Raw genomic sequence first — 13,655 nt, 5'->3', positions numbered from 1 at the left:
TAGTGTCCCCAAGGGGGCTGGCGGGGGGGCACTAAGTGGAGGCAGGGGAGCATTCGAGGGGCCAGCTCCAGAGCGGTGCAACAGTCAGTGGGTGAGCCTGTGGGGCCGGTGCCTTGAATGCCCCCCTGCCGCCTCTTAGTGCTTCCCTCTGGCCCCCTTGCCTCTTTGCAACCCCCTAAGGCATCCCACCGCCCTTCAGGGGGCGGTACCACTCAGTTTGGGAACCACTGGTCTACTTTGTCAAATGCCTTGCTGAAATCTAAATATATTATGTCCACAGTGTTTTGCTGATCTACTAATTTAGGCACTATGTTGAAGAATGAAATAAGATTGGTTTGGCATGATCTGTTTTTAACAACCCATGCTGACTGCTAGTTATTACTTTACTTGTTTCTAGATGTTGGCAGAATTGTTTTTTTTATTATCTTTTCCAGTATCTTCCCGGGTATTGATGTTAGGCTGATTGGTCTATAGTTTCCTGGGTCTTGTTTTTTTCCTTTTTTGAAGATGGGAACCACATCATCCCTTTTCCAATCCTCAGGTACTTTCTTGGTGCTCCAGGATTTTTGAAAGATACAGTGCATAGGTTCTGAGATGACCTCTGTCGGTTCCTTTAAAACTCTGGGATTTAATCCATCAGGCCCTGGTGATTTGTATTCATCAAGATCAGACAGGTGTTCTCTTACTATTTTTTTTTTTTTTTTTGCTTATTTTAACTTTTATTTCTGGTGTGTCTTTTACAGTTATGTTTTTGGTGGGTTGAGCTATAGTTTGTTTTTGCATGAAGACCGATTCAAAGAATGAGTTAAGCAACTCTGCTTTCTCTCTATTGCCTGTTACTTCCTTGCCATCTTCTCTCCTTAGTGGACCGATGGCTTCCTTGATTTTTTTCTTGTTATTTATACGTTGGAAGAAACTTTTTTTATTATGTTTGACTTTTGTTACAAGTTTTTGTACATTGTGAGACTTTGTTTTTCTGACTAGCAGATTCTGGCTATCTGCTGATATTCTGCCTTAGTTGTATGTCCCTCTTTCCATTTTTTGTACTTGTCCTTTTTGTTTTTCAATTTGTCAGACAAATCTTTGTGCAGTCATGCTGGTTTCTTCTTGGATTTCTTGTTTTTCTTTCTCAGTGAAGTGATATTGTGCTGGTCTGGGCTTCTATGATCATACTTTTCAGAGTTTCCCAAGATTCTTGAGTTGTTTTCCCCCTTAAGATTTTAATCCATGGAATCTTTCTCTCTGAGTTTATTAAAATCAGCTCTTTTAAAATCCAAGACTCTGGTGTCATTATGTTCTGTTGCTTCTGTTTGGGTTATGTTGAATTCGAGTATGACATGGTCACTCTCACCCAAGAGAGTGGGTTTCAACTCCCTCTATCACTTCTTCTCTGTAAGAATTAAGTCCAGTATGGCTGTCCCTCTAGTTCCATCCTCTACCTTTTGGACAACAAAGTTGTCAGCTAGGTTGGTTAGGAACTTATTTGATTTATCACTTGATGCATAATTAATTTTCCAATTGATATCAGGATAATTGAAGTCCCCCATTACTATCGTTGTGTGTTTCCTGCATGTGTTTGTTAGTTGGTTGGCAAAAAGGACATATATTTTTCCTGCTTGATTGGGTGGCCTATAATATATAGCTATGGCCATGTCATTCTTTTTTTTCCTTTATATTGACCCATATACATTGATATATTCTGAAAGCGTATTTCTATTTCAGTAGCTCTAACATTAGTGCTATGCTTACAATGATACCATTTCCCCCAAAATATGATCTACCCCAAAAGTAAGTCCTAGCTTGATTTTTACACGTGCGCCCAATATAAGCCCTACCCCAAAATAAGCTCTAAATAAGACCCCACCCACTCCAGAGTGCACAGGTAAAAATTAAGCTAGGCTGGGGATGGGGGTGGTGGAACTGCCCTACTACTTACCTTTGGACAGTTGTAGCCAGGCCTCGCACACCCGACACCTGCCTTGCCAGCCCATTTCTTCTGCAGCCGGCAAGGCTGGTGTCAGATCCGTGTATTTGTCATTTCTTCAGTGGAAGAAGAAAAGAGGGAAAGACTGATAAAGAAATCCTTATTTGATGAATACATTCAATCTTAAATTAAATTTGTGTAACCCACAAATGATACAATGGAGAGAGGAATCCCAGATGTCTGGAACCTATTACCTCTGAGAGGCACAGCCAGGAGATGAGAAGACCATAAAAATTCCACATGTATGCTTGGGAAACTGTGAAAAAGATTGTTCCTTCAGAAGGGGGGGGGGGGAATAAACATACTGGTTTTTGTTTCACTAAATACACATTGAGAGAAGGGGAGGGGTTCTAAACTCCCTTATCTATCCCGGTATGCCTAAGAGACATTAGATTTGAACTCCTACATGAATTGTCTCATCTCAATAAAGGATTCCTTTTGATATGTTTGGTTTTCAGAAGTTCATTCTTGTTAATTGAATGGGAAAAAGTTCTGTAGCCTGACATAAAGCAGCGTCTGCAATAGAGGTCAGCCCGGAGACGAAATTTTTAAAAAAACAAAAACCTTTCACTGTACCAAGGGGACCCTGCAAAAGAAGAAAAATGTCTGAATACAGCAAGGAGCAAGAGGGAACCAAATGCTGGGGAGAAACATTGACACTTACCCAGCCAGATACTGACTCGGTGCACCCCATCAAAGACAGCGAGGCTGCCTGCGAAACCTCCACCAAGCTCCGGTCTATAGGTGTAGGAAAAAAGAGACAGCTGGAACGGAAAAACCAGAGGAGTAACCGTCACCTGGGGAAATTGTAACCCTGGGTGGAAATTGGAACTGGAGGCCCTATTGAATCAGGAAGAATGGGACGAGGAGCCACTGGCCGGTGACCGAATGAGGCAGTACATAAATCGCCTCATGAAAGAAGCCCTGGAGAACCTTGAGGTGAAGGATGCACCAGGACGACAACGCAGGAGAGCGAGGGAACCAGAAAATGAGAGAACCTGAGCCGCCACCCCGGATCCAGCAGAGATTGAGCAGGCAGAGGGACAAGCCGAAGAACCAGCAGCCATACCAGGTACCCGACCCCTAAATGCCCTGGATCAGGGGATTAACCCTGGCCAATCCAGAGACATACAACTGCAGAGGAAGATCCCGCCCTTGGGGGTAAAATTCAGTGGAGACCCCCAGAAACTGGGATTTTTTTTCCTGAGTGCTTACCTACATGCAAGAATATGGGCAGGATTTCCCAACCCAGGGGTCCTGAGGACCAGGGCTCATCACCCTGGCCCTTGAAGGGGTAGCAGCCAGATGGATGGTGATGCTCCACAATGTCAACCTCCCAGAATTAAGGAACCTCAATTGCTTCATGACGGCCTTATGCCACTTCGAGGACCCCCTCACCAATAGAAAAGCCCATGACTGCATTAGAGTCGTAAAACAAGGCCGTCACCCGGTAGCAGAATACACCAAGGAATTTTGTGACTTGGCTGGCCGGGTAGACAGGCCAGAGGATATCCTAGTATGTTGGTTCAAAGATGGACTAAATGATGACCTATATGCTGCCTGCCTATCCTGTGGGGCCCCAAACCTCTTGTACGAATGGTACATGATGGCAGAGGAGATGGAGATAGACATGACTCGAAACCGGTACCGCACTGGCAAGTTTTGGAAAAGATCCCACCCCAGGAGAAACAGGAAGTTTTCAAACCCCAATCCACCATGACTCCAAGAACGTCTGGTTGCTTTAAGGAGGGACACCACGCAGCAGAATGCTATTCAAAGACCCCTGCAAGAAGGCTAGACCACCCATTGGGGGAAACCCAGAACATCCAGCCCTCAAGGAAAGGAGACTGGCCTGAGAGGCCGAGTAGATGTGGGATTTCGATCCCCGCGAACCCTGTGGGAGAATCCCAAATGCTCCGAGGGGACCTGAGCCAGGCCAAAAGCGATCCGGAAGATGAGGCATTTCTTAGAAGGGGCAAAACACCCATTTGAGGTGTGGACGGATCATAAAAATTTGGAGGCTTTCAAAAACGCTTTGGAAGCTGTCTCCCAAACAAGTTCGCTGGGCACAGTACTTTAAGCGCTTTAATTTTTCATTGAAGTACATTCCAGGGGGAAAGAATTTCATGGCGGATGCTTTATCTAGATTACCTCAATATAATAGTGCTCGCCAAGAAGTGGTACGGTCTATTGTCCCAACCAAACAGTTGGCAGCTCCAGTGATTACCAGAGCCCAGAAAAAGAAGGAAGTTGATTTAACTGCACAATTAAAAGACGCTCTAAAACTTGATGATTGTTTCCTTGCTCACTCAAATAACTGTATGGTTAGAGATGGATTGGCATGGGTGGGGGCCAAATTATATGTGCCAGCAAAGCTGAGAAACCAAATATTACAGCAAGCTCATGACTCTAAAGCTGCTGAACATTTTAGATTCATGAAAACCTTACACTTGGTTAAAAGGCAATTTCGGTGGCCTACCTTGAAAAAGGACATTGAGACTTATGTGGCTAGCTGTCCTATTTGTGCCTCAGCCAAACGGCCTCCTGGTAAACCAGCAGGCTTACTACAAAATGTAGCTAGACCAACTGCTCCATGGAAGGAAATCTCTATGGATTTTATAGTGGAATTACCTGAAAGTGGGGAAAGTACAGTTATTTGGGTGGTAACCGATTTGTTTTCCAAACAGGTACATTTCATACCTTGTCTGAAAATCCCATCGGCGAAAACGTTGGCTAAACTGTTTATTTTACATATCTACAGGTTACATGGGGTTCCTGAACACATAATCTCAGACAGGGGTGTCCAGTTTACCTCAAACTTTTGGAAGGAGTTCCTGAAGTTATTGGGCTCTGCCCAGGGCTTAAGTTCCGCCCACCACCCACAAACCAATGGGGCTTGTGAGAGGACTAACTCGGTATTGGAACAATATCTTCGATGTTATATAAATTATCAGCAAGATAATTGGGCCGACCTATTGCCATTCGCTGAGGTGGCATATAACAATTCAGTACATAGTAGTACTGGGTTTACTCCATTTAAAATGGCTTTGGGACAAGCATACCCAAGCTTCCACAGGAGAAACCTAACAGTCATTAGATGAATGGATTACACAGCTCCAGCTTACCTGGCTGGTTACCCGTAAAGCAGTAGATGATGCTCATCAAGCTCATAAAAAATTTACAGATAAAAAGAGAAGTCCACAAAAACCATATCAAGTTGGTGACAAGGTCTTTTTATCCACCAGATATTTGCAGACCACACAAAAGTCAAAAAAGCTTGGACCTAAGTATGTCGGACCTTTCTCAATTGAAAGAATTGTAAACAGTGGCAGTCCAACTGAAATTACTTAAAACCCTCTGACGAATCCACCCTGTTTTCCATGTTAGTTTATTAAAACCTGAACATACCTCCGACTTGAGACCAACTCAGGTTGATCCCCCTATGCCATTGCTAATTGAAGGTGAACAACATTTTGAAGTTAAAGAAATTTTGGATTCTCGAAAACAAAGGCGTCGACTCCAATATTTGATGGTTTGGAAACATTTTCCTCCTTGGAAAATGTCTGAATGGGTGAATGAGAAGGATGTTAGAGCTCCTAAGCTTATCAAGGCATTTTGTAATAAATATCCTGATAAACCCTAAAAAAATAATAATATGGTGTTACATGTATATTTTCTGTTACCTTTTATTTTTATCTTTTCTAGGATTAACGTCTCTTTTGCAGGAGGACTGAATGTCAGCCTTCAAGATTTTCTCCCTTTGCTTTACATCTTTTGGCTGTCATAAGTCACGGGGGGGGGAGGAGGGGGATTTGGTTATGGGAAGTGAGCTGGAGGTGTTACAAAACAGAACTGTATAAGCTGGGGGGTAGATTCTTGCTTAGGCTTCTATCCTATGCTATGCACAGCTGCAACTCTTTATCAAAATATGTCAAGGTCAACGGACAGAGGCCTCATCACCACCTGGAGATGCCCACATGATGATATACACAACTTCTAATTGCATGAGCCAATTGAATTATTGGGGGTGGGAATGTTGCCAGTACTTTGTATATGTGATTTACACGCCCATTTTCTCAGATTCAGAATTCTTTTGTTGCTACCACTTGGAATGGAACACCAGCTGACATCTGGTAAGAAATCCAATTGAACCAATCACCCTACCCCTGAGACTGTTTATCCCAGCCGAGGGAAGGGGGAGGAAGTTGCAGCGTTGCTGGATTTGGGATGCACCCAATGCCTAATAAATCCCTCCCTTGCAGAGAAATTGGGGATCCACCTGAAAGAAATGGAAAATCCCATCGCTTTCTGCCAATTAGATGGAACTATAGCGGGGGGGAGGGAGAGCCAGCCAGGTTTACCGCAGAACCATTGAAAATAATCTAAGGAACCATAGGGAGATGCTCACATTCATTGTAGTCCCAGGAATGGAAGAGCCACTAGTCCTAGGTCTCACATGGCTGCAGAAATGGGATCCAAAAATGGAGGAAAGGAACTGTACAATTCCAGAGAAACGTAATATTTGCAAAAAGCTCAGAGGAAAGGATAAAGAAAGGGACAGAGAACAGAGAATCAGCCATGACCGGACAGTCGGCTGAACCCGTTAACATCCCCAATGAATACCAGGATCTGGCCCAAGTATTTAGTGAGGAAGCTTGTGATGAACTCCCACCCCATCAAGCCACAGACTGTGCTATCGAAATCCTAACAGGGCTAAACTCCCAAAACCACAAATGTGCTGCACTCAGAGCTTTTATCGATAAAAACTTAGAAAGGGACTTCATTGAATCCACCCGACCAAAAGTAGCTGCCCCAGTATTATTCCACGAAAAGAAAGATGGCTCCATGTGTCTGTGTGTGAATTACCAAAAATTAAACACAATTTACATAGAGAATATGTATCCACTCCTCCTCATGAAGGACATGTTAGCCCAGCTCTCGAAAGGAAAAAGAAATTCCAAGTTAGACCTACGAAAGGCATATTATCACATCAGAATAAAGGAAGGAGATGATTGGAAGAGAGCCTTTAACACACCATTGGAATGCTACCAATTTAAAGTGCTCCCCTTTGGACTGCAAGGAGTGCCTGCCGTGTTTATGCAATTGATCAGTGCAGCCCTTCATGAATTTTTATATAAAGGGGTTTTAGTGTATCTTGATGATATCTTAATCTACACGGAAATGATGGAAGAACACATCAAGCTACTCTGTGCAGTCCTCACAAAACTCTTAGATGCTAAACTATATGCAAAACTCTCTAAATGTGAATTCCACCAAGAAAAAATTGACTACTTGGGGTATAGAATATCCCACGAGGGAATAGAGATGGATCTACAGAAAGTAAAAGCTGTATTGGACTGGGACCCACCACACACCCGCAAACAACTGCAAAGCTTCTTGGGATTTGCGAAATTTTATTGCCAATTCATTCCAGCTTTTGCAAACATCGCCCTCCCAATCATGGGGGGGTGGGGTAGAAACCCAAACCAAGGCAACCCCTTATCTGGACAATGGAATGCCAAGCAGCATTCGAGAAATTCAAACATCTATTCTCAGCAGAACCGGTCCTTAAGCACCCAGATCCTGAACAACCTTTTGTCCTCCAAGCTGACATTAGTGATGTTACAGTTGGAGCAGTCCTCCTCCAAAAGAATGGAAGTGGACAATTGCAACCATGCGCTTATACATCCAAGAAACTGACGGAAACCGAGCAAAGATGGGCCATATGGGAAAAAGGCATATGCTGTGCTCACATGGAGACATTTCCTGGAAGGAAACCAAATCCCCTTTGAGGTATGGGCTGATCACAAAAATCTGGAAGCCCTGAAAAATCCATGGAAACTCTCTGAAAAACAAGCAAGGTGAGCTCAAACGTTTTAATTTCATTCTCAAATGTTTTCCTGGGAGAAAGAACTTCTTAGCAAATGCACTGTCCAGAAAACCCCAACACAACAGCAAAAAGATTGAGGTTATAAAAAAAATCATCCCTGACTGAAGACACAATGACGTCAATATTTAAGGAGGCACTACTTAAGGATGACTGGCTCCAGGCCAGTTTACTCAAAGATGGACTGGCTTGGGTAGAGAACAAACTTTATGTCCCTGCAAGCCAGAGAATGGACCTCATGAAATGCTACCAAGACTCCAAAATAGCGGGACACTTTGGGTTTGTAAAAACTCTGCACCTTATCAAAAGACAATTTTGGTGGCCATCCCTCAAAAAGGACATTGAAAACTATGTTACGAGCTGCCCTATCTGTGCTGCTGCAAAGAGAAGACAAGGAAAATATCCTGAACTGTTACAAACAGTAGCAGACCCTCTGCACCCTGGAAAGAGATCTCTATGGACTTTATAGTGGAGCTTCCCGGAAGTGCTGGGAATAGTGTCATTTGGGTTGTAACTGATCTTTTTTCCAAACTTTATTCCATGCTGAAAGATCCCAACTGCCAAGGCGTTGGCAAAGAGGTTCTTAATACACATTTATCGCCTTCATGGAGCTCCCCAACAGATTATCTCAGATAAGGGTGTTCAGTTCACATCCAAATTTTGGCGGGCGTTTTTTAAACCTATTAGGCTCCACCCAGGGGTTGTTGTCACCAAGTCACCCCCAAACTGACGGATTGATGGAGAGAGTGAACAGCGTATTAGAACAATATTTAAGATGCTTTATTAATTACCAACAGGACAATTGGACTGACCTTCCTTTTGCAGAGGTAGCATACAATAACTCAGTCCATAGTAGCACGGGGTTCACCCCATTTCAGGTAGCCACGGGCCAAGAATTCAGCCCCATGCCGGAACTACCCACCAAAGAACCTGAAATCCCCTCCCTTAAGGAGCAGATGACTAACTTACAAGCCATGTGGCCAGTGGTAAGATTATCTTTACAGGAAGCTAGAGCAGTTTACAAAACTCAACCAGACAAAAAATGTTGTGAACCTAAACCTTTCAAGATTGGGGACCATGTATATTTGTCCACAAAATTCTTAAATCGTTACAGCCCTCTAAGAAATTAGGACCAAAATTCATTGTCCCATTTCCAATCTCCAGAATTATTAACCTCGTGATGGTAGAGCTTCAACTTCCAAAAACACTTAGGCAGATTCATCCAGTATTTCACTGTAGCTTGCTCAAACCAGAGATCACTTCAAACCTCAGACCCCCCCCCCTTTCCCACACCTCCAACCCCCATCATGGTACATGGGAACAACATTTTGAAATTAAAGATATCCTTGATTCACGCACTCACCGTGGATCCACACAATATTTAGTAGCTTGGAAACTCCTTCCTTCCTCAGAAAATGAGTGGGTAGTCAAACGACACGTAAAAGCACCCACATTACTACGAAAGTTCCACCTAAAATACCCTGATAAACCATCCTGAATTACAAATGTAATGCATGATTTTTGTTTTTTCCAGGTAGACCTATCTTTTTTAAGGAGGGCAGGATGTCAGATCGGTGTATCTGTCATTTCTTCAGTGGAAGAAGAAAAGCGGGGGAGATTGATAAATCTTTTCTTGATATAACCTGAATACATTCAATCTTATATCAAATTTGTATAACCCACACATGATACAATGGAGAGAGGAATCCCAGATGTCCAGAACCTATCACCTCTGAGAAGCACAGCCAGGAGATGAGAAGACCATAAAAATTCCACAGTGAGATGTATGCTTAGAAACTGTGAAAAAGATCATTCCTTCAGAAGGGGTGGGGTGGAATAAACATACTGGCTTTTGTTTCACTAAATACACATTGAGAGAAGGGGAGGGGTTCTTAACTCCCTTATCTATCCCGGTATGTCTGAGAGACATTAGATGCTGCTTTGAACTCCTACATGAATTGTCTCATCTCAATAAAGGATTCCTTTTGATACATTTGGTTTTCAGAAGTTCATTCTTGTTAACTGAATGGGAAAAAGTTCTGTAATTGATAACAAAAGCTCCAGATCGATCCAGAGCTCTTTTATCGGCTGCAGAGGCCTTCAGGAAAGCCTTGCCGGCCATAGAAGTCAATGTTCCTGAAGGCCTCTGAGAGCGAAAAGGAGGCTGAGGGGAAGCGCACAAGAGAGGTTAGTCAGTAAATGACATCCCCCCAAAATAAGACGTCGTGCCTTTTTTGGGTCGTATTTTCAGGGAAACACGGTATTAAAATTATTAAAATATGGTTAATGAGATACTATTTCCATTTCAGTGAGGAATTTTGGCACAATTTAGCACAATTTAAAGTGATTATTCCTTTTAACCTCCAGAACTAAATACAAGTAATCCTTGACTTAGAATAGTTCATTTAGTGAATGCTCAGTTACAACAGCCCTGAAAAAATTATTAATAAATGTTAATCGCTTAACAAATGTGTCGCTTAACAATAGAAATTTTGGATATCATGGTTGGCTATAAGTTGAGGACTACCTCAACAAGATGATGGATGAAATATTGATCTGCCATTTGCAAAGCAAATCTGAATCATGACCAGTGCCTTTCATAAGTTTGCCCACTGCAACAAAATCCTTCTCTGTAAAAAAATGTATTTAATAATGTAATATTCAGAGCTGAATTCTACTCAGTTCTGCATATCTGCTGTTTCTTGAAGTGAATGTTGAATTTGCTTTGAAGTGAATGTTTGAAAGTATATAGAAAAGATCATAATTTTTGTCTCCATTTGTTCTGCAGGTATCTGTAATACTTCAAATAGTTTGTGGTGGCCTAGTGTTTGTGTGCAATGCCATAATGTGGACTTTCTTTGCTAAAGCTTTAAGACATTCCTTCTCCTCAGCTACAGTAACTGTGACATCAACAGCGTCCAACTTCATCTTTTCAGTGAGTATAGTGAGACCATATGATTGATGAAAACCTCAAAAGGGCACCCCCACTTTTGTTTAAGGCAGAATATTGTAGTAGCCTTATATCACTGTTTCACTAGTTGATTGTTCTGAATGGTCTGCAAATAGTCCAAAACCAAATTGTTTGTCCAGACTTAGAAAATCCATTTTGGTATCAGAACTTTCTGGAACTGGAACATTTAACACACTAGTACTCCAAATGCATAAATAAGGAGATTTTAGCAAGCATGTGTGAGTTGATAGTATTGGGTGATTTCTTTTGTTAGTCCCTAGCTATTTTCCAAATAGTATATTTAAATACTAAACTATTTGAATATTATACACAAAGAACCTTTTGAGTATGTTCAAAATACTATTTTTCTGCATATGTCTTAAAAATAATTGTGCATCTTCAGTTTACTGCAGCTGAGAAATTTACGCACTGATCAGAGTACAATTTTACTGTTGTTTATTCTTCTTCCTGTCTTATAGGCCTTTTTAGGAAGGTTGTTGTTTGGAGAAATAGATGACTTGTTATGGTGGATTGGAATATCCATTTCTCTCCTTGGACTTCTCTTACTTCACACCACACCATTAAAACAGCAAATCTGTCTGAAGAAGAAAAAGAAATAGAATGCAATAGACTTTTAATTCATAACACAGGAAAGGAATAAACAAATAAAACAGGATTCCAGGTTTGGTGGAAATACAGAATTGCCATGATACAGATATTGTTGTGCTGGATACTCAAAATACTTTAATCACACTGAACTCCTGCGGAAAGGACCATAAACAGAATTTTGATAAAAAGAACAGCCATCATACCTGTGACATTTGAGGATATTTGGTAAATAATTATCAGACAATTTACCATGACCAACTGGAATAAAGGATCTTTCACAATTCTTAAGAAAGATATGGTTCTAAATGCAATAGGTTTTCCCCTTTAAGCTGTTAAGCTGACTAATCACAAAGAGAGAGTAAGAAATATAAATTGATTTGTTCTTTTCACATTACAAAATATGTAAACTGTACATTGTATGTTGATGGTGTTGGCAGTGTGGTATCTGTGATAATGCAGATTACCAAAATATATATCAAATACAAATTTTAAAAATATATCAATAAAAATATAAATGTGATGACATCAATTTGATTAGACATGCTTTGTAATGCCACCACTTTACTATAATCAACTAATTATGGATTAATGCAAAATGGGTATACTTAACAGAAAAATTCCTAACAGAAAAATGGGTTGTTTTTATTCAAAGTCAAAGCTACACATTCAATTAAAACAATATGCAAAGTCAACGGTAAGAATTTAAATTTTGTTTCCATTTTATAATATGAAAGTACTCAAACTACAAAAATTTCAGTGCAGAAGATGAATTTCAATATAAAATACATTTGTTTATTTGATAATTCATCCATTATTGATCTTTTTAATATCTCAACAAATGTTTATGAGTTTTTAGTTCTAGTCCCATGATTAATAACACCCACAGGGTCATAGCTATTGGGTATTTCTCCATCTGTCAGTGAGGCCAACTTAATAGGATCTGATTTCGGTTTGTTTTATTGTTAATTTTTGCAAAAAAGAACTTTCTTCTTCTAGGATAGGTTCAAATATGGACAAGAGAAGTCTGCCTCTTGACAAACTTCTTTATGGGGTTCCCTGAGTCAGCTTTCTCCATTTTACATAAAGCTGCTAGATTGAGTTATAGATATGGGGTTACGTATACTCCTTGTATATCTCTACTTCTGACTGTTGGATTCAACTCTCAAAATCCTTTATGGTTCACCAATCTAAAAGTCATTAGTCATAGGAAATGTATTTACTTCCTAACTGTAAATATAATATTGTTGACAACACCTATAAATCAGTGGTGGGTTTCAAATAATAATAACCACCGGTTTGCCAAAAATGTGAGTGCGTACACACAGCTTCTGCGCATGCGTGGCTTTTGCCACATGGCGAGGCTCACCTGAGCAGCCTTTCGGGACCTGCTCCCCTCCATCTCTGCTTTCCGGGGCATCAGCTGCTTCTCTCTGTTTCTGCTCTTGTTGGGAGAGCGTCTTGTCAGACGCCGCTTTGGGTCCTTTAAGTCCCATCCAGAAAGTACTGTGGCACAGAGAAGCAGCATATTGCTGTTTCTCTCAGTTGCAGTGCTTTCTGGATGGGACTTAGAGGGCCCAAAGTGGTGGCTCACAGCTGCTCACAAGATGATCTCCCAGCAAGAGCAGCAGTGGAGAGAAGCAGCTGCTGACCCGGAGAGCACATGGAGCTCTCTGTGAGCGAAGCCTTGGTGGCAAGGGACAGAAGAAGTGGCTGCAAGATCTCTGCTGCAGCACTTTCCAGATGGATCTTTTTAAAGGTAAGAACTGTCTGATCCATTCCCAAACTGCTTTGGCCCCCCTGTGTCCCCACCCCCATGGCCCTTTGGTCTAGTGCAGCAGGTCGCAGGCCGAATAAATTGCTTCAGTAGTGTGAGGCCAGAGGGGGAGGTGGCATGCAGGCAGAGGTCTGGGGCAAGGCTGGAGCTGGGGAATGGTGCATTCCCCAGCCAAGGCAAGTGGTGAGCTGGCGGAGGCTCCAGGACAAGGCTGGAGCCAGGGAATGGTGTGTTCCCCAACCCAGCCAAGGCAGGCGGAGACTCTAGGGCAAGGCCAGGGCTGGGGAATGGCACGTCTCCGGGCCCCAAGGCGGGCTAGCCTGCAGCATGCTTACATTTAGTGAGCAGAACAAGCATGGATGTGAGGTACAGAGATCAGCTGGGCCACGTGCCAAAGACAAGATATATTGGGCAGGGCCAGCCATGATGCAATTGGTTTTTATGAGAGCGC

General features: G+C 42.0%; 1 protein-coding gene across 1 annotated transcript in view; it reads left to right on the top strand.

Annotated features, from left to right (window-relative positions):
• Positions 1-11,959, top strand: part of TMEM42 (transmembrane protein 42) — a 33,696-nt gene extending 21,737 nt beyond the window's left edge. The window contains exons 2-3 of the mRNA XM_026717818.2: positions 10,660-10,806; positions 11,301-11,959. Coding sequence (XP_026573603.1) covers positions 10,660-10,806; positions 11,301-11,441 — 288 coding nt within the window. The 3' untranslated portion in view covers positions 11,442-11,959. The remainder of the gene's footprint in view (positions 1-10,659; positions 10,807-11,300) is intronic.
• Positions 11,960-13,655: the final 1,696 nt, after the last annotated feature.

This window comes from Pseudonaja textilis, chromosome Z (assembly GCF_049901715.1).
Source record: "Pseudonaja textilis isolate UNSWEBS1 chromosome Z, rPseTex1.2, whole genome shotgun sequence".
NCBI lineage: Eukaryota > Metazoa > Chordata > Lepidosauria > Squamata > Elapidae > Pseudonaja > Pseudonaja textilis.
The sequence above is the reverse complement of the archived record's forward strand: the minus strand, read 5'-3'. Positions and strand labels throughout refer to the sequence as shown.